Source organism: Bactrocera dorsalis, chromosome 1 (genome assembly GCF_023373825.1).
Source record: "Bactrocera dorsalis isolate Fly_Bdor chromosome 1, ASM2337382v1, whole genome shotgun sequence".
Classification (NCBI taxonomy): Eukaryota; Metazoa; Arthropoda; class Insecta; order Diptera; family Tephritidae; genus Bactrocera; species Bactrocera dorsalis.
The window spans coordinates 98,429,117-98,452,324 of NC_064303.1; the positions used below are offsets into that span (position 1 = coordinate 98,429,117).

The 23,208-nt window shown below is 34.1% G+C and overlaps 1 protein-coding gene across 1 annotated transcript; it reads left to right on the plus strand.

Annotated features, from left to right (window-relative positions):
- Positions 1 to 4,912: 4,912 nt before the first annotated feature.
- LOC105227795 (zinc finger protein chinmo) lies at positions 4,913 to 22,812 on the plus strand. Its single transcript, XM_049453728.1, has 6 exons — positions 4,913 to 5,051; positions 18,985 to 19,202; positions 19,270 to 20,018; positions 20,141 to 20,300; positions 20,372 to 20,612; positions 20,823 to 22,812. The coding sequence occupies exons 1-6, from the start codon at positions 4,934 to 4,936 to the stop codon at positions 21,080 to 21,082; spliced, it is 1,746 nt and encodes a 581-aa protein (XP_049309685.1). The 5' UTR covers positions 4,913 to 4,933; the 3' UTR covers positions 21,083 to 22,812.
- Positions 22,813 to 23,208: the final 396 nt, after the last annotated feature.

Here is a 23,208-nt window from a genome sequence, read left to right on the forward strand (position 1 = left end):
GAACAGCAGTTGCATTCACACAGCAGCAGCAACACTGACGTTGGCACCGTAAGCCAACAACAACAACGAGTTGACTTTTGGGCGAAAAGGAAACTGTTGTTGTATTATTGCCTAATGCTTTTGCTTTAATTTAGATTGCTTGCGATGCGCTTTAACCTTGACAATTTTTTGCAGCATCTCCACCAGTTTTTGTTTGTTGTTTGCTTTTGGTCCACTTCTTTTTAGGGCACGCACGCATCTTAGAGCGGCTTATGTTGCTGTGATGCTCTATGCTCCATCGCGCCGCAATTCCAGGAAATTGCAGGTGACTCCATTCAAATGCTTTTTACTGTTGCTTTTATTGCCAGCACTGTTGTTTTAGTTGTTGTTGTTATTATGCCATGTTGCATACCTGTGCAAGCGAGCGGTTTCGTTGACGCTTGCGCTCTGTTGCGGCTGAAACTGAAGTTGAATTCAACCGTTTCGCCTAGAGGGGCGTGCGCAGGGGCGAGTGGCATGTTGCGGATGCGTTTCCGCGAATTTGTTCAATCATTAGAAAGCAAATTCTCAAATTCGTAATTCATAGCTTGCTGTTGTGTGCCAAGTGAAGTCAGTCGAATGCGGTGCGGCCAATTGGAAGTTGTTGCAGTTTTTATCGTCAGTGTGCAAGTGATAGGAATAAGGCAAAGAATTTCTACTTCAGTACAGGGTGATTTAGGGAATATGAAATTTTTTATAAATAGTTGTAGTGACATTTGAAGAAAATTATCAAGGAATTACTGTATAATTATAATAAATATATGCAAATGTATGTATGTATATACAATTCTTCCAAAAAAAAATCGAGAAAAACTAAATTTTTTAATTATTTTTTTTTTTTAATTTATTTTTTTTTAATTAATTTTTCAAAAACATTTTTTATATTATTTGTTTTAATTAATTTTTTTTTTATTATTTTTTTTTTATTAATTTTTTTTTAATTAATTTTTTTTTAATAATTTTTTTTATTAATTTTTTTAATTATTTTATTTTTAATTTAATTTTTTTTAAACTAATTTTATTTTTAATTATTATAATTTTTTTTATTATTTTTTGTGCTCTTCGTTTATAATTAGTTTAACCCCACAACCAGTTGAGCTGCTGTATTGATTAATAAATCTATTTCTATACTCTTTTATTTATAATAACAATTTTGCCATGGCTTGCATCAAGCCAAATGCCATCAGAAGCATTTTAAACGTGAAATAAATTCAAAACCAAACAACCCGTAAATATAAATAACATTAGTCAAACGCGAAAAGCGCCAACAGAACTGCGCTCATGGCATCATTGCAATGCGAAGCGTAGCTAAAAACTAAGCGAGAGTGCGCGCGAGTGAAGCAAAAATTTATGAATTCACTTTAATTGTTTGCCAACGCCATTCCGAGTATAAATCATATAGAATAATTCAAATTTGCCGCCATTCATTGTTGTTTAACGAGTTTAAGTCAAATGCGCGGCGTCGAAATAAAATCTCGAATTTTATTATTTCAACACTTTGTCACGCCAGCCAATACAAATAATCGTAATAGATACAAGTGCATGTGTGTGTGTAAACAAATATTTATGCATTTTCAGAATTTATTAAATAAACATGCAAATTGCGGTTATAGACAGACATGTATATATGCATTAGTTCTTTCATTTTTCCCGGAATCCCAAGTCATCCGCACTGACCTCAGATTGCATTCACTCAAAATAACATTAAGGTATTGATTTTGTTATTGTTTTTGTATTCGTAATTGCCAAATTCTGCATAAAATACAAATACCAAGCAATAAAACTATGCAGTGACAGATTGAGAGAGAGAAAGAGTAAAATTTATATGCAGCAACATTTTAAAACAACGATACTACTCTTGTCTCTAATATTTCGGGATTTGGTGCCTCTAGTATTACAACCTGGCAACTGACAACTTTGACGTAAAGTTTGACATTTTTGACATACGGGCGCTATTTCTGTTATTTACAGTAATTTAAAATTTTCATCTCAGTCAAAAGATTGAATTAAATCGAGAACGAAATTTCTCTCTAAATATGACAGCACAGAGCACTTTTTATTAAGGCGTTCCATATCATTGGTTATAGAAATCTTCAAAGTGTCCTAAAATTTTTAAAAGTTTCGTTAAACCATTATTGATGAGGTTTATTGGGCCTAAAAATTCACAAAACAAGTTCATTGAATATTTTGTAAAATATAGAACTTTAAAGATGAATTGACTCATGTGAGATGTGCAGTCACTGTGCGCTCAAAGCTAGTAAAGGAGTGTCTGTCCTTATTAGAAATAGCATCAAGCTACTTCAGCATCAGACTCTTTTGGGTATCGCTGCCAACATCAAATCAGATGAGCTAGCCAGAGGCTGCACCCTTGTCCCGCTCACATCAGAACGGGATCGCGTTGGATTTCAATTGAAAACTTGCAGTTTAGCATTGGACCAATGGACCTTGCATGCACTTATCAACCGGCTTCTGTGCAACTGCTAGATCCTTTTGGCCTAAAGAAGAGCACAGAAGATCTACGAAACTACTTGTTCTGAGCAAATTTCATCTTGCGGCAATCAGGGGGTTCTTAGTGGACACAGTCCAATGGCATTCATATGTGGTATGGCTAAAAATATTTTCGGACGCTAGTCGTGAAATTTGAATGGAGGGGGTGAGTTCAGTTTTTGTAAGGCTGAAAATTGTTGTTATTGTTGTTATAGTGGCAAAAATCTGCCGAGTTGACAGTCCTTGTTGGCCGGATAAAAATTTCTGTCCGTTCCGGTTACGAAAACCAGACAGTTAAAGAAACGGAGTACGGCTGAGACTGAAACATCTCGATATTATATTCGGCGAACCAAAAGACATAGCCGTAACTTAACTGTCTCAACAAATCTGTGATAGGCTTAAAGCCCTTTGTCGATTTGTAAGAGTCTTATGATCCAATATACATATGTATATGAGTTTTAGGTACCATTTGGACTGGCGTCGAAGTGATATCCCTATCCCTATGTTCCCTATCGTAATCTCAATCTAACCCTAACCTAACCTATGTACAAATATACTGAAATAACTCAAAACTTCAGCTAATATTTCTAGTCATAGCTCTACAACGTCCATACCAACAGATTCCAGCCAGATTTTAACCAACCAAGAACTGTCCTTTCAGTAAAAAAATTGTCTCTAGAAAATGCCAAAAATATTGTACTAAAATTCTTCGCCTGCTGCGTTGAATTAACTTTCCAAAAAATAAATTTCAAAGTAAAACACTTTAGCGTCTGCGCATTAGTTTTTTTTTAGAAAATGCACTTTTCTAATTGAATTACGCCTGCTAGGCAACTACACTAAGCACACTAAGCAGTCTATGCGTTTCACACAATGCTCATATGAAATGAATTTTATGCCTTCAATTTGCATTAATGATTTTCTACGTTTCATTTTCATTGCAGCTTTTCGCCGCGTGCGTTTGGACGGAATACCCGAAGATAAATTGACGCGTCATTAAGACCACGTATACGTGTGTGAGTGTGTGTGCAGTTAAAAACGCACGCCAAACACAAAGAAAAAGGAAGGAAGCCAGCAAAAGGGAGGTGAGGACCACATCGACTCAACCTTTGCTATTGCGCAGGCGCACAGCACACGTGTCGACGAATAAATTGCGTAGTACATTCGCGTTTGTAGTTAAGGAGGAGCAGGAGCAGCAGTAGCGGCGCATTTTGGTGTAGCGCACGCAAGCCAGCACTACAAGCCAGTTAAATGCGAAGAACGCCCAAAAGCAGAAAATCAACAAAATTGGAAAATTCCCTTTGGCATTATCAGAAATTCTTCAGAGAACTTAAACAACGACGCATAGACTTTATGCAGCAAAAAAATTATCGAAATTTTCATTTTGGCAACATTTATTCGGATTGCTTTGTGGCAGTAAAACAACAACAAAAAAGTACACGAAACGTAGCAACACGAAGGCAAGTAGAAGCGCAAACGCAGACGCAAAAGTATAATTTGAAGCAAAAGCAAGGGCAAGTGCAAAGGACAGCGACAGTTGGCGGTGTTAACTTCAAGTACGAGCAACAAGCGCGCAGTTTACGCAATACGAGCCACAGTAGCGCAAGAACAACAACAACGAGTACGACAACCGACGAAAGCGCTAGAACAGCATTAACGAGTGGCAACGGCTGTAACAATTCAACGACGTTGAACAGCAGCTCAGTGACGGCAACGACGCCGACGCCGACGACAACGCCGGGTGCGAGTAAAACGGATACGGATACAGTTACGTTGACGAACGCAACACGCAGGCGCGGAAATACGCCGTTAAAGCCTATGCCGTTACTGGCTCACCTATTGCACATGTCATTGAGTTTAGCCAACGCAGCGCAGCTGTTAAGGCAGGTCTGAAAGAGACGCAGCAAATTAAGCAAAGCAAAGCAAAGAAGAAGAAGAGGTCGCAATTTTGGCAAAAGCAACAACAAAAAAAAAACACTCAGGAAAAGTGTTGAAATTGAAATTATTTTTGGTCGGAAGCAAGAAAAAAGAAACGAACGGGGAAAAGCAAAGTCCTCGAAAGTCAACAAAATAACAAGCTACGCATGCGCATGGCTTGAACCAAAGCAGCGGCACACTTAACATTTTGGAAATAGTGTCGAAATTTGTGTGGCAATTAATTGCCGCTTTGGCTGCTGGACAACAATTAGCTCCTCATTTTCGGGCTAACAACACAAACATTTGGCTGTTTTTACAAATACACATATACATATAGCTACGTTCTTAGCGTTAATATACTTAGTTTTATTGTTTCGTACCGGTAACTTGCAACAACAACAACATTCGTGTTTAATTTTGAAGCGTTGTTAGTGCTTTAAAAAGATTCTACAACAAATTAAGCGTTTAATTTTTAATTAATTATATTAATCACTACTACTTAAAATAACACAAAATGGATCCACAACAACAATTTTGTTTGAAATGGAACAGTTACTCGTCCAATTTGGCCATAACATTCTCAAATCTATTCAAATCGGACGTATTGGCGGACGTGACGTTATCGTGTGATGGTGAGTGTGAACAAAAAGCTTTAAAATATTATTTAGATTAGAATATTTTTTTAGTTATGTATATTTATTTTTTTTTCGAGTTGAATAATTGAAGTTAGTTTTAACAAAATGAATGATATATTTTTTAGAGTACTATCTTTCAAATTATTAAAAAAAAATCGCAAAATTTTTCGGAGAAAAATATAGTTCAATCAAATCGAACTAATAACTGGTATAATGCTAAGAGAGTGACATAATCAAATGGATATTTGAAAACAAGTCTTTATATCATTTTACCATTAAAAAAACGTAACCATTTTCAATTCGCCAAACTTTTGACCGAGGTGCATCGAACAAATAACTGGTATAAAGTTAAGAGAGTGGCATAATTAAATAAAGATTTGAAAAAAATGCTTATAGCATTTTAAGATTGATAAAGCGTAATTATTTCCGTTTCATCAAACTTTGGGGCGAGGCGAACGGAATTAATAATTGGTATAAAGAAAAGAGTGGCTTAATAAAATGTAGATTTGAAAACAAGTGCTTATACCATTTTAACAATTAAAAAACCGTAACTATTTTCGTTTCGCCAAACTTTGGAGCGAGGCGAATCGAACAAATAACTGGTATAAAGTGAAGACAGTGCCATAATCAAATGGATATTTGCAAGAAACCATTCTAAAATTAATAAACAGTAAATATTTTCGTTTTGCCAAATTTTGGAGTGAAGGGGAATCGAACAATTAACTGGTATAAAGTTAAGAGAGGGGCATAATCAAATGGAGATATGAAAACAAGTACTTATACCATCTTAACAATAATAAACCGTAACTATTTTCGTTTCGTAAATTTTTGGGATGAGGCGAATCGAACAAAAAATTGGTATAAAGCAAAGATAGTGGCATGATCAAAGGGAGATATAGAATCAAAAGGTTATATAATTTTAAGAGTAATAAGTAACCTATATAAAATAAGGAGACTGGCATAATCTAGCAAATAAATAATTTTACAAGTAAGCAGAGCTCAAATATAGCGTGCTGAGAAGTGAAGAATCGATAACTCAGCAAAAGAAAATTTAATAGTCTTCTAAAAATCAAAATTTATTTAAAAAATTGTATCAGACGATTTTAAAAAATTATATCAGACGATTTTTTAAATAAACTCGGAGTTTAAAAGTTTTTAACTGATTCTTCGATTCTATAAATTTTGAAGTCTATTTTATACCCATTAATTATCCATTCTTATGCATTAAAAATACCGAATAATATGGCTACATATTTATAAAAATATATAAGCGCACAAATACATACATACATATGTATGTAAGCATATAAACATATAATTTCATTCATCACCAGTGTGACTCACTTTTCGTGGAGTTCATTATTCATTCACTTAAAAGCAAAATACAATTGAAAAAAGCGCGAAACACGCAAACAAAACAAAACGCCGCCAAACATGCGAAAAAGAATCGCGAAGAATTAAACAAACCAAACAATCAAACAAATCATGCTATCTACTATCTTCTCGTTGTTTCTGAAGCGACCATTAAAAGCAGTAACAAAACTAATAAATAAGCTTCAAAAGTACCACATTCCTTTACTTGTTCGGAAGAACAGTGATGACACACACTCATACATAAATACATACACAGACAATAAAAAAAGAAATGAAAAAAAATTTTTGTAGTTTTTGATTTGAGAGAATTGAGTATTAAAAAATTGCGCTTAACTAGAAGCTTTTTTTAGAAGTATGTTACGATTTTTGTTGTATGGCATTTGTATGGTTAAATATATACATACATACATATACACATATGTATAAATCGAAATATGTATACTACGGCGTTATATAAGAAGTTTTGTAACCTATAATAATTAATTCTTACTCTATGGTCATGGAAGTTGTGTCTAAAAATAATCAAAAAATCAATAATCATTTATTTTAATTTAAAAAAATTATTAAAAATTGTTTTAGTTGATTTTTACACTCTGAACAACGTCGGAGATTCTATAAAAACAGACCATAACCAATGCATTCATCTTCGTCTATATATACGCGAACTAGTTCTTGGTTTTTGAGATAAACGAACTGGAATTTTGCACATGTTCTTTTTCCTTTGAGAAGCTGCTCCTTTTTTTGGAAACACCGATGTCGAAAACTGATAGCATATAGATGTCATACAAACTGATCGTTCAAAATCAAGTCCTTGAATGGAAAAGTACTACATTTTACAAGATATCTTCACGAAATTTGCGTCAAGTTATTATCCAAGACAACGCTATAACCTCGAAAAAGTTGTTCAGATCAGACTACTGTAGCATATAGCTGCCATACAAACCGATCGAACAAAATCAAGAAGATCTTTGTATATCCCTTTCGGTTATAAGAAATGACCCTGAAGAATTAAGGCTATTTTTTTATTTTTTTTTTTTTGCAAAAATATATATTTTTTTTTAGTAATTTAACAATTTTTTTTTAATATTTTATTTTTCTAACTAAGGAATTTAATGCGTAATTACATATTATAAACGCGGTAACGAACAAATTGGAAGAAAAAGCATATATTCAAATACTCCAGCAAATTTCTAAACTCATTTTGATTGTTCCCTCAACTGCTCAACCTACAGCAAATGCCCGAACTCTCTATAAATTATTGTTCAACCTTACTTTATTTCTCTATTTACTCCTTACATGTGGCGTTTTCACAACTTAAAGCTGCTTTATAAGAAAATCGTCATTTATACAAATAAATACGCACAACACAAAGCATTTCAATAAATTCTTCCTACAGCATCTACATACAGTACATATTTTATTTTTACTTCCTTCATCGATTTTCACAACACACATTGAAGATATTACACGCTAGACGCTGTAACATTAACATACATAAGTTTGTACACGATTATATTTACTTTTTAAATCCCGAGTCTTATGGTACTTACTTAAGCGCCTGCTTGTATGCTACGTTTTATATGTATTTGCTGCATACCGTCGTCTAACTAATAACTGAGTGAGGGCATAAACATACACATACTCATATGTATGGAAATGTATTATATATAAAATAAAATATGTATATGCATATGTGTGTGTGTATGTATCACGTGCATAAGCGTTTATTTCATTTGTCGGGCTTACAATTTTATGAAGGTTATTAAATATACTCACACATACTACTTGATATTTGTGTGTGCGTGAGCATGTGCGCGACTGCTATACGAGCTGGCGTACGAATAATAGAGATTGACGACACCAAGAAGTAACGTTGTCAAACATAAACAAACAATTTCGCAAATATATGAGCTTGTGTATGCGTGAATGTGTGTGTGTATGAAACACGTAGCTACTTAGCGGTAGATTTTTATGTGTTTTTTGTACTTTTTTTTGTGTGATAGCAGATGATACAAATACAACACAGCAACATTGTAGGAATGTCGATGGCGTTGAGGCGAGTACCGGTGTACGCAAACGGTATAAATAAAATAAGCAATAACTAAATATTGTCTGAGGGAAGTTGTCTGAGGTCAGGTTAGCCCAGCATTATTATTTGTGTTTTTTTATTGTTATTATTATTACTTTTCGTTGTCTTTCTTTCATTATGGTTATGTTTGTATGTTTTGATGTGCGTGTGTGTATATTTAACTTCGTTCAACGAATATTCATTGTGATGTTTGTGTTATTGTCTGCTGGTAGTATTTCCTTAAAAACATGTCTTACGCTATATACATATGTATGTGTTTGTGGGTGTAGTTTTAGTGTGTTATTGAAGTATGTAAGTTTTCCTACAAACATATCCTTAAAGTCTTTGAGTTCTTAAGCACTTAAACTCGCTACATCAGTAAACACTTGTTAGTCGAATTATATGGAAAAAAGCTTCAAAAGTTGCCAGACGAGTATTCATATAAACATTTGTTTGTCTGTAATTAAGAGAGATTACTTTGAAAATAATATAACGTAGAATTCAAGTTATTGACTTGCTAGAGCAGATTAGTTCACAATTAGCTGGTGCTTAAGTGGACATTCATTTATAATGTAAAACTGAAATTATTTTTTTTAGATGAAAAAATACTTATATTCTTTGGTCATCCAAAGAAAATTTGTTGAATTTAGTATTTTTTATGGAAAAAGCAAATCATTATATTATAAGTGTTAAAGAGAGAGAACGATTTCCTTGTCCCAACTAAGGACAAAAGGGTTGATCCATTTAATCTTTTTTAATTTAATTATGTCAGAAACTTAAACTCTTTTAACTAAAATAAATACGTAATAAAATAAAAATAATGCAATAAATGTGAGCAAATAATAAAAATTATGAATAATAAAAATTAAACACATAAATAAACACTTCCAACAGCACTTTTTTCCCATTAAAACTGTTGACATTGTATTCCGCCCCTCAGCAGTTGAAGGAGGATAGCATTAGTAAAATCGCAAAAAAACCAGAATAAAAATTCGAAAATTTTTAGTAAGAAAAATCGACAAAAAAATCCAAAATAAAAACTTGAAAAATTTTAAAATGCAAAATCGAAAAAAATGAAATAAAGACTTGTAATGTGGCTTAGTTAGACTACAAAGACTAAATATTCGAATTTTTATATCAACCACAACGCGCGAATAATAGAATAGCATCCATGATAGCACAGAAAGAAAAAAACTTAAGCATTATAAAATCTGCTTGAGGGTCTAAAGGGGTTGAGCCTATAATATAGAATGTGCATATACATATGTATGTTATGAGTGTTTTAATATACAGAAAGCTTACATGAAAGACGCTGTGCTATTTGGATTATATACTTAATCATTGTTGTCACAGACATGCAGAGACAATGTAGATGAAATTTAAATGTCGCCCCAAATAAATGAAGAGAGTAAAACTTCAAATTATTTGAAGTAATATTTTAATTTTAATTTTATTTAGTTTATTCTTTTAATTATTTTATTATTTTAATTTAATTTTTTTAATCATGTATTTTTATTGTTATTTAATTTTCTTTTAATTATCACATTTTTTTTATTACAGTTGAACTTCTTTAACTCGAATCATCATAATCCACAAAAGGGTTCAGGTTATGGAAGGAAATTTGTTGGAAATTTGCCAATTCATGAGTTTGAGTTATGGAAGTTCAACCGTATTTAGTTTTCTTTTAATATTTAATTTTTTGATTTAATTTTTATTGAATTTTTTTATTTTTTTTTATTATTTTTTTTATTTTTTTATATATTTTTATTTTTTTAATTTTTTATTTTTTTTTTTTAATTTTTTTATTTTTTTAATTTTTTATTCTTTTAATTATTATTTAATTAAGTATTATTTTTTATTAATATTTTTTAAAATTATATAATTATCTCAATTTTGTTTAAATCTTTTATTATTTAATGTATATTTTGTTATATAATAGTTTTTATTTTTTTTAAATAAATAAATATTTTTAAATATTTTTTTAATTATACCCAACTTTTATCATTTTATATTATTATACTTTTTAGTATTATTTATTTTTCCGATTGAAACTCAGTGTAAAATGTTTCACTAAATAAGTTTACATACATACAAATGCATACTATATACATGCACACATATGTACATATATGCAATCCATGTCGGTTTAAATATTTTAATTGCAAAAGAAAAGCTTTTAATTTCAAAAATGTGAACATTTGTTGCGCCTAAGGCAACACAAAAAGTTTGGTGGACACTTCATTAGGTTGAATGCATTCATAAAGGAAAATATATAAATACAACGATTACATGTATATTTACATATACATATGTATATGTGTTTACATGTATATATTGCATGATGATGAAAAAGCTCAATGACTTACTCTCATCTCATCATATAAAGAATATTCTCAAAAATTAAAAGTGAAAATATTTACTTATAATTACAATAATTAATTATAGGAGTATAGAAAATATATAAAAAGTTCGAATAAATAAATTATTTCTAAATTTTTAAAAATCAAATTTCTACCAAATTATCGAAATTTAAAAAAAAATTTTACATATTTTTTTCCTACTTTTTTTGTATCCAACGAAATGAGTCGGTACTCATATACATATGTATGTATGTACTTACACCCAAATTCATTTGTATGTATGTATGTATAGTTTCACAATAATTGCCTACATTGTATTTAAGGCATATACCATATTCGACTAAAATTAGCCAAAATAATCTAATCAGTATTTGGCGCCAGAATAAAATGATAATATATTTAGGGAAGAGAAAATATGCTACACACATACATAAATATATATGTATGTAGATACACAAATCTAACCATATGGCATTTAGAAGCAGTAGCATACATACATATGTATGTAAGTTTCAATGTACATATATACACAGCACAACAATAACATCATAAAAGTTATTTACGCTGATGACATTCCATTGCAGCGAAAAACTGTGTCAAAAGATTAATTTTGCAAAAACAAAAAAACAAAACGAAACTAAGTGCCGTTTTTGGCAAAGACGGTAATAAAAACTGTTTGTGAGACATACTTGTACGAGTATACATATGTATGCACGAAAGCGCTTTTTAAGTACATAATGACAGTGCAATATAAAAAAATCTTTTTAGTTTATTGAAGTTTTTAAATATTTTTTTATTAAAAATCTGAAATGTTGGTGACATTAGAAGTTCGTGAATTTTATTTTTTTAATGTTGTAGTAGTCTTCTTTAAATCGAAAATTTATAAAATATTTTTTTTTAAATAATTTTTTTAGAAATATTTTATAAAATATTAATTATTTTTTTGGAATAAGTACATACACATGTTTTTATTTAAGAATTTAAATAAAACGATTTCTCTTTCCAAAATGCCTTGCAAATTATTTTTATAAAAATATATATAAATATAGTTATAAAATATAAAAAATATAAATACAGATTTACAAAAAATAATTGTATAAAATATATTTATAATAATTTTATAGAAAGTAAATTTTATTATATATTTTTTTTATAAAATTTTTCAATAAAAATATAATTTTAATTTTATAAAAAAAATAAATAAAATAAAATTATTTTTTGAAATTATTTTTATAAAATTTATTTATATTTTTTTAATCGAATTAATTCTAAATAAAAAAATACTATTTTTACTAAGTCAAAAAAATGCATATAGGTCGAATACAATTTTTGTTTTTTAATCAAATTTTTAAAATAGTACCCATGCACACGAAATCAATATCTCAAAATTTATAATTTAGCTAACAGAAAAATAATTATCAGTTAATAAATAATTTCCCGAAAGTTAACGAAAAACACACAAAGCAACCCCTTGCCTTTGGACAGGTGAAAAAAAATATGGACGCCAAAAAGTTGACATTGACGCCTTGTTTTCGTTACGATTTCTATCATTTCTTGGAAAAAAATATTTGCTTTTAATGTATTAGTGTGATTTTTTAGCTTAAAATAAACGAATGCAGTTTTCTGTTTTTTTGTTAATATTTTTTGTAGTTTTTCAAATGTAATGTCGAAGCAATTGTGATTAGAGCCGAGTATAGTGAGGGCATATATTAGATAAGAATAGTCAATAATTGTACGAAATTCATAGGCAGACACAAAAAACTTAATATTTATCAAAAAAATGATAAGTATTTGGCACACATATACTACTAGTACATATTTATTGTGTATGTATGTATATGTATGCATTTATATCAGCACAAGAGCCGTGATGTGATTAAACGGCTCTCGTGATTTGCCGGGCGCAAATAAATTCACGATATTTATAGTGCCATATGAATATATAAACATATGTATGTATATATGTACTTATAACATACATATATATATACATACATACATACTATATATATCGTCCATCAGACGCACTTGTTTATTCGGCACTTAAGTCCTGCTTGCTTATTTCCCTGCGTTTTTACTCTGCTATTTACTAACACAAAAATAAAAAATAATCAAAAAATATGCAAAAAAGGAGGACAAAAAATACACGAATTTGCCGCAGACTTTTTTCGTCGATTATCAAATTGACCCACTTATTGTTGTTGCATTTAATATGCGAAGGCTATAAATTGCTAAGGCATAGAATACGCGAAAAAAATAAAAGAAATAAAAAAAAATTAAGAATAAAAAAATGTGGTATTAGAACAAAAAATGAACCGGGGGAATTGAAAGAAAAATTTAATCATGGGAATAAAAAAAAGGCAGCGAATTTGAAGTGCAAATTTTTGTAAGATATATTTTTTTTTGCTGCTAAACTGGTAAATAGCTGCCTAAATAAAATTTATTTTATAAAAACTTATTAAAAATTTAAATATTTATTTATAGTATAGAGTGCTTATAAAATATTCACGCGATTTTCTGACACTAAAGGCGTATGAAATATTTCCAGAAAGTTTCAAAATTTTATTGTAAAAAGTTGTGATTCTTGAGCTACATATATACAGTAAAAGAATACTATGGGTGTAGCCACGCCCATTTTACAACATTTTTTGCACCTCACATCTTCGTCCCCACTTTTTACCCCTACATGATGGTACATATGAGATTTTTTCTCTGAAGAGTATAAAAAAAAATAAAAAAAAATAAAAATTTTGTTTATTATTAAGCACGTAAGATGGCGTGCGAGCACACCAACAACAATTGCGAAACTATAAATTTAATATATAAAAATGAATCAACAAGCAGAAGAGCACACAAATATATTACTATTAGTATATACACATGTATGTATGTAAGTATGTATGTATGTATATATTAGCGTTTTGAGCTTCTAGCCAAAAATCTGTACATATGTACACACATACATATGTGCATAGTATCTATGCGAATGAGAGGAGCTAACACGGAAGTGCGCATTTAGAAACCGCAAATGTTATGCAAGCGATTTCGAATAGAACTCGATGCGAAGATAATTCTATATAGTGCATATGTTATTTTTTAGAAAGATCTTGCAGTGAAGATCAACATAAATACTTTATATGTATACATATTTATGTATATCTGCTCATAAAATTATATTTTAGTCAAGAATTTTGCTATTTTGGGTGCACTGAATACATAGTTGACTTCAAAATTATTAGAATATAGTCTAAATTATCTTTATTTCTATAATTTATTTTTTTTATTAAATGTTTTTATTTTTGATATTTTTCTTTTAATCTTCATAAACGTTTATACCTTGAACAGGGTATATGTGGATTAGTTCCCCAGTTTCTGAGATATCGAACTTAAATTTTGCACACGTTCTTTTTTCCCTAAGAAGAGCCTAATTTGTCGAAATTGTAGATATCGAATCACTAGATAGATTATAATCAAGTCTTTGTGTGGATAACTTTTTTATTTGGCGAGATATATTCATGATATTTGGCATAGATTATTATCTGAGGAAATAATACAATCTTCAAAGAAATTGTTCAGATCGGACTACTATAACATATAGCTGCCATACAAACTGCTCGTTCAAAATCATATGCTTGTCCTCATGAAATTTTGCATACATCACTGCCTAATGCAGTGCTACAATCAGCCAATAAATTGTTCAGTTGTGACCACTATAGCATATAGCGCCCATACACACTGAACAATCCAAATACAGTTTTTGTACGGAAAACTTTTTTATTTGACAAGATATCTTCACGAAATTTGGCGCAAATAATTATCCAAGGCAATACTACAATTTCCGAATATATTTTTCGGATCGGACAACAATAGCATATGGCTGTCATACAAACTGACCAGGCAAAAATAAGATAAAGATCTATTTATACCATTTTATGCTATAAAAATGCACACGTGAAGGGTATTATAGCTTCGATGCAGCTTTTTGTTATATAATTTTAATTTTATATATTTATTATTTTATATTCAAAGTTTTTCCGATTTACTTCACCAATAATTCAATAAATATTCCATAAAAATTCCTTTTACTTCAAGTTGTAAACGCATATGTTTACATAAACATACATATAATTATGTATATACCGTTAAAAGTAAGTGAGTATAACCATACAACCGTTAGATACACAATATTCTGTGTCGTCTGCATTTCTATTTGTCTATCAAGGTGCTCAAGTGCATTGATAATACATTTTTCCTAACTCGTTGTTATTGTAAAACATATCTACATAGACATACCAATATATACTACTTGTATATACAAATGTATATAAACATGGAAACGCTGCCATAATAAATATTGCAGCAGCAGTCTCAAGAAACATGAAATGTAACATGTCACATTCATTTTCACCAGCCTCACACCCTTAACTCACCACAAGGAGGCGAATGAAAATGTGTACAGCTGCTCAATCTTGAAGATTTTCCCAAAAGAGTGTAACAGAAAATTGAAAAGCAAAGCAAGGAAGACAAATTGCTGGTTATTTTTGTAGTATAGATAACGGTTAATGTAAATGTGTATGTATATGTATGTATGCACCCTTACAACGCACCAGCATACGCCCCCACCTTAAGTAAGCATAACTTTTGCCATTTCGTGTCTGGCACTGCCTCCATTTACTTGTGTACATACTTTTCTACCTCCTGCTTTTTTACCGCACCCCCTTCTTTTCTTTCTCGTTGCGGTTGTTGTCACCAACATCAACGTCAACGTCAATATCTTTGCTCTTAAGTAAGAAGTTTTGCCGTGTAATGCTCAAGAACAGCCACACCAATGCCACGTAGCGCGGTTGGTGGGCGGGGTGTGTTCTTGACTCCACTCTCCACTGTGCTGTTTTTTTTTTCATTTATCTGATGACACATTGGCCAACAAGTGTCCCATAAAGAAATCAAGTTCAGAAAAATAATGTGTCATGGAGTATGTATAGATGGGAAAATGCGCGGAAAAATGTGCGTGGCAAAAGTAAGGCAACAGTGTGGGTTTTTCGAAAAAAAGTAGACAAAGCAAAAGAAGGAAATATATTTTTTTCTTAGCGATTTTCCTGTGAGTGATATCCTGTTGAACCTGTGAACTTTTTTAACTCAGATGTGTTCTATGCTAAGAAATTTAAGGTGCGGTTGGTCTCTTGGTCTGTCTCTAAATACGCGAACAAGTCTCTCAATTTTTGAAATATCGGTCTGAAATATTGCACACGTCCTTTTCTCTCAAAGAAGCTGCTCATTTTTCAGAACGGCCGATATCGGACTACTATGTCATATAGCTGCCATACAAACTGACTAAGCAAAATCAAGTCCTTGTATGGAAATCTTTTGTATTTGACGAGATATCTTCACGAAATTTGGCATAGGTTATTGTCTAAGGAAATAATGCAATCTTCAAAGAAATTGTTCAGATCGGACTACTATAGCATATAGCTGTCATACAAACTGAACGATCAAAGATAAGATAAAAATACTTTCAGACTCTTTTATGCTATAAAAATGCACCTATGCCACCAAAGTTAATGGATATCTTGTTTTTCTAGCTATATACCTCGTCCATATATTATATAATATACATTTATATATACATATGTAACGGGTGATTTTTTTTGAGGTTAGGATTTTCATGCATTAGTATTTGACAGATCACGTGGGATTTCAGACATGGTGTCAAAGAGAAAGATGCTCAGTATGCTTTGACATTTCATCATGAATAGACTTACTAACGAGCAACGCTTGCAAATCATTGAATTTTATTACCAAAATCAGTGTTCGGTTCGAAATGTGTTTCGCGCTTTACGTCCGACAAATTTTGTTCAGCGATGAGGCTCATTTCTGGTTGAATGGCTACGTAAATAAGCAAAATTGCCGCATTTGGGGTGAAGAGCAACCAGAAGCCGTTCAAGAACTGCCCATGCATCCCGAAAAAATGCACTGTTTTGGTGTGGTTTGTACGCTGGTGGAATCATTGGACCGTATTTTTTCAAAGATGCTGTTGGACGCAACGTTACGGTGAATGGCGATCGCTATCGTTCGATGCTAACAAACTTTTTGTTGCCAAAAATGGAAGAACTGAACTTGGTTGACATGTGGTTTCAACAAGATGGCGCTACATGCCACACAGCTCGCGATTCTATGGCCATTTTGAGGGAAAACTTCGGACAACAATTCATCTCAAGAAATGGACCCGTAAGTTGGCCACCAAGATCATGCGATTTAACGCCTTTAGACTATTTTTTGTGGGGCTACGTCAAGTCTAAAGTCTACAGAAATAAGCCAGCAACTATTCCAGCTTTGGAAGACAACATTTCCGAAGAAATTCGGGCTATTCCGGCCGAAATGCTCGAAAAAGTTGCCCAAAATTGGACTTTCCGAATGGACCACCTAAGACGCAGCCACGGTCAACATTTAAATGAAATTATCTTCAAAAAGTAAATGTCATGAACCAATCTAACGTTTCAAATAAAGAACCGATGAGATTTTGCAAATTTTATGCGTTTTTTTTTAAAAAAAGTTATCAAGCTCTTAAAAAATCACCCTTTATATCATTTTATGGTTTGTTTATCTTCTTCATACCCACTATTTCTTCACAATGCCTTACTAACATCTCTATAGTAACACTATCTACAGTTATAAGCGCTTCTTGCTTATATACACAAGAGTATACATATATAGTATGTATGTGAAGCTACATTCGCCATCATTACTTGCAACTTTCTTTACAAATACTTCTATATACTTGCGTATGTAGCAACATCTTGTCGGTAAACGGCGCGTAGCTGCCGTTGTTGACTTGGTCGCAGCTGCTACTGTTTCAATGTTATCACTTTTTTTGTCTACTTCTATTGCTTCTTATGTGTAGCAAAATCGGCTAGCTTATCGCTGTCAGCATTATCTGCAGCCACCCACTGCCAAGAGTCGCTATTAACTTCTGGTTGCCTTTTTGTGTTGCTACAGCTTTCTTCATTTGATCCCACTTTTACATTACTTTTGACTTTTTCATGACCAAGGAAATCATTTGCAGTATATTCTATGCGTGTGTGTACCTATTCTGTGCTACCTTATAATTTAACGCCCACTTTAATTCACATATACATATATACATATGTATATATTTATGTAAATGTAAGGATACATGGGTTAATTATATACACATTTTGATACATATATGTAATTGTATACATATTCATTTATGTATATATTGTATGTACATATACAAATTTATATTTTAGAAGTGCACGTATGTACATATGTATGTACCTGCATCGAACTGTCGGCATTTGTCTTGATTTTATGGGTTCAAGGTCTTTAGTTCAACGCTGTGTCGGGTTGGTTGGCCGCTTACCGCCTTTTACTTTCAATTGCTACATAATTACATACATATTTATACGCATAAGTACATTTGAACTGTAAACGGCATTAAATGAGGTCGCTGTTGGCTTGAAGTTCCGTCGAATTCTCTTAGAATAGAAGTGTATGTATAAATGTATGCATATGTAGATATAATATTTTAGTCATAAATCGTTACATATGTATGTATGTATATACACATATGAAGCTATTATGATCTTCCACATTACACTGCAACTTTTTTTAATGCCAAATATATGTTTGTAAGCCGAAAAGTATGCTATGAGATTTTATTATCTTATGAATGTGTATATATAGCCAACAATAAATACAAATGTATGTATATATGTATGTATTTAAATATCAACAAGTTGGCAATAAATCAAGAGCAAACAAAAAATCATGAACCTTTCTTATGTAAATCAATAAAAATAATATAGAAATGCTTTAAGTGCCTAAAGGTATACTTTAAATTATTTCTATTTGGCAGTATAAGTTGTGCAATGAAAATTGATACGAGAGAGTTAGGTTTATAGACTAAATAGGAATAAAGATAAAGAGAAGAGAATCGAAGAGATAAAGAGAGCGCGAAAGGCTAGCTTAGGAAACCGAGGGAAACCAAACTTAGCTTATGACAATTCAACTATCTGTATTTTCTTTAATATTATACGCTGTAGTTCATTATTTTTCATTTCTATAATCATTACCCCCAAGTAATTTCTCTTTTTAATTCGAATTTCAGGTCGAGTATTCAAGGCACATAAATTAATATTGGCCGCCTGTTCGAAGAAATTCGCCGAACTGTTCGAAAGCACACCCACAAATGGACAATGCGTTGTCATATTGGAGGCTACGTCCTCCGATAATATGGCCGCACTGCTCGAATTTATGTACAAAGGTGAAGTTCATGTGTCGCAAGAGGCTCTAAATAGTTTCCTGAAATCTGCGGAGAATCTGCAGGTAAGCAAAATTTTTTCTTTTTGTTTTTGAACGCAAACATAACCCATAAAATTTGCTACGTTTGCAGGTGAAAGGACTCTCCACAGAAACCGGCCGCTTGGCCGCCCAGCAAGCTCAACAACACATCGATGCATCGCCACTCGACTCGCCCACCGGCCGACGCAGCATGCGCAATAGCCTGAGCGGTGCCGGCGGTCTCGGCAGTGCCGTAGGTGGTAATCCGCTCAGCAGTATAGGCGGTGGTATACCCAGTGGTGCCATTATCGGTGGCAATATGGCCGCTGCAATGGCTGCAAATGCGGAACGCATTAGCAACAGTGGTAATGGCAGCGGTGCCAGCGGTAACGGTTGTTCCGCTGGTAGCATTATCAGCGGTGGTGCACATTGTAATGCTACAGCCAGCGGTGCAGGTGCTGCTTGTGGTGGTGGTGCTAGTGCGAGCGCTGGCGGTCCAGGTGGTATGGGTAGCGGCGCAGGCGTTGCACACCATCTGAGCAGTTCGAGTGGTAATCTGAAACAGGAGTGCGATTCACTGATGCAAAGTAGTACCGCTGCAGCGCTGGCCGCCGGTATACCACCTTACGTACCGCCCATATATCGTCCAATGTCATTTGAACCGCCACGCAAACGTGTCCTCCGCAGTCCATATGCCGAGCACGAGGTGCGCGGTAGTGTGCTACGAGACGGCTCGAAGAATTCATCTTCGGAGTGTGCGAGCCCAATCAGCAAACCGCCCTATCATCGGCCGTCGTCGAGTGCTTCGTCGAATGCACCAACCGAGGCGGACACAATGCAATCGGAGCGCACATCACCGAGGTGAGTGGGTGGGAAAAAAGTTAGTAAAATGAAAATGCAAGCAAAATGTGAGGTAGTAATATGGGAATGTGGATCGGTAAAAAGCTGAGAGTTTAAGGTTTTGTTTACCCTTCTATTTGCAGCCGTTATGAGAATCACAGTCCGGGCGCCACAGCTGGTAATGGCAATATGCCGAGCAATTTGTCCGGCAGTCTAGAACGAACAGTGAAAACGGAACGAAACAATGGCAGCACACACGAGGCTAACGATGACGATCAAAGCGAGCACGACGAATCGATTGATGTGAGTGTGGCTCGAATTTTATAATTGGCATAACGGTTTAATGAGTTTGTTTGTTTACTTTTACACAACAGAATGGAGCCGAAGATCTGCGAGTGAAATTGGAGAATTCCAACTATTCGCCGCCACCGCCACAGCCACCTACCTCGAACGCATCGTCCACAACACCATCCGCCCTTTTGGACAATCTAAAGAATGTCGAAGCCGGTTTGCCGAGCAATTTGGCAACCTCCATAGCGCCAGAGGATATGTTGAATGTTTGGAATGCGACGAAATTGAATAACAAAAACAGTGGCATGGTCAATACAGCGGACGGTAATATAAATATAGAGACTTTTCTTATAAAAAAAACTAATCAAATATTATTAAGTCTGATACTAACACCTTAAGTGCCGCAAATCGAGCTTATTGCGTTGGCTGCGTATCTGTATAGCATACTTTTAAGCGTTTTCTAAATTTCTCGCTTCTGACAAATCAACTAATTTTTCTCTCTCTCTCTCTCTCCTGTGCCCAAACATAATTTAGGTAAGAAGCTGAAGTGCCTGTATTGTGATCGCCTCTATGGCTATGAAACAAATCTACGCGCACACATCCGCCAACGTCATCAAGGCATCCGCGTCCATTGTCCTTTCTGTTCGCGCACCTTCACCCGCAACAACACCGTGCGCCGACACATTGCACGCGAACACAAACAGGAGATCGGCTTGAACGTAGGCAGCAGCGGCATTGTGCCCGCTTCCGTCGTCGCTGCGGCTGCGGCGGCGACCGCGAATCACTCGCAATAGGATGCGGCCGCAACAGCGGCAGCAGCAGTAGTCATGAGTGCGCAGAAGGCAGCAGCAAAACAACGTAAACGAAAATCATTGAAAATGGCATTGGAAAAGTGCATGCAACGACGCGACGCGGCAGCTAGCAGTGGTGGCAGCGCTAGCACCGGCAGTGTCGTCGTCGTTGGCGGCAGCAACAACAACAACAAAAGCAGTAGTGGCAACATTAGCGACACCGCGCACAGCAGCAGCGCGCACGCTAGCGCCACTGCCGTCGGCGTTATAGCCAGCACATCAACACGTGCGGCTGAAGAACGCAAACAACAGCAGCAGCAACAACTCATACAGCAGCAAATCGAGTTGGAGCAGCGAAAACAGCAGCAACATCAGCAACGTAAGCAACGTCAAGAGCGGCGACGTCATAGCACAGCGCGTGGACGTAGCGCTAGTGAAAGCAGCGCAGTGGTGGAACAACATGAGAATACGGTGGCAGCAACAGAGGAATCGGAAGAGCCAGGCGCCAAGCGCGAGAGACAAGAAACGTTGACAACTGTGGAAAGTACAACTGAGGGCGACACCTCATTTATGGATACGACTGGTAGCAGTTGCGCCACAACCACTGCCACCGATACATCCACCACAAGCACCAACAACGTTACCACCAACGAACGGCACAATAACACAGCCAGCACTATCGACTCATCGACTGGTGAGTTGGCTGACACCACTGTGGAGCGTTTGGATACAACCAGCGAACTCGAAGCAGAGGCGGATGAGTTGCCAACGACCACAGGCGCCTTGACGGCAACTGTAGTGACGCCCAAGAAAGCTGGTAGTGTAAAGGAAACTACAAACGCCGACGCTGTTGCTAAAGAAAATGTTGCTGATACGACACCAACCACAACAACAACAGCAGCGCTTGCTGCACCCACTACAGCCTCCAATGAGGCTGAGCAAAACCCACCGGTACAAATGGAAGCCGACGAAGCTGAAAAGGACGTCGTGCCCAGCATTAAGTCCGAAGCTGCTGCGGACACTGGCGCGGCTGAAACGCAGGTAACCACAACTCAAACAACAACAACAACAACAGAAAAAGAAACTGAACACGCTGAAAATAGTGAAAATTCTAACGCTAATGCTAAACCAACATCCACAACAACAACAACAAATGCTGCTGAATAAATGTTGTTGTTGTTAAGTATAAGAGACAATGCCAGAACATAATTGGAGGGAGAGAGAGATATGAAGAAGAATTGAAGATTTTCGTTTACGCGCACTTAAAAGGTGAGCACGAAGCTTTTGCACTGAGGCAAAGCTTTGGCTGCTCACATATAAGAAAAGAAAGAAGAAGAATAAGATGAAGAAAAACAGAGACTACTGTTGCAACCGCTGTTGCGCTCGGATGATGTATGTATATTAATTACAAAAACAAAAAGTTTATGATTAAAAAGGAGAAGAAGAAGAAAAACAAAAAGTAAATATGCAAAAACAATAATTATAATGAATTAATAATTAATTATTTTAACGAATTAATTATGATGTTAAATGAAGTTTGTGTGTGTGTTCACACTGGACACACAACAAGCTGCTGTGAGTTAATTTAAATTTACATTTTAATGCAAAATGCAAGAAAACACACAAAAAGAATTCAAGTGAAGCCGAAGTAAGCAAGTAATGCAAGGAATTAGCCTGAAGCCTGGCTTCATTGTGCAGGCAAGTGATGAAAAGCCAGTAATTTTTTTTTTGTTAATCTAACGCAAGCAAGCGCACTGAAGAAGCACGAAAGCAAGCATTTATTTTTTTTTTTGTTTATGTTGTATTTGTAAAAGAGAAAATATTTATTTAATGTAAAACAAGCATAAAAAATCCGTCAAACTTTTACAAACGCATACGCTGAATTTTGCAATTGAATTTTTATGTTCACCGAAAGAAGCTATACTTGCAATAAATACAACAACAATTGAATTTATTTGTTAATTAGTGCAAGGCGAAGAAATAGCCGGTAAAAATCGATGCAATGAGTAACAAACAGTAAATTATTTCATAATTACACAAAAAATATATCCGAATGAAAAATTGTTTTCAGGGTGCTACTTAATTAAATGCAGTTAAATAGTAAACAGCGTGATATCTAAAAACAAAAT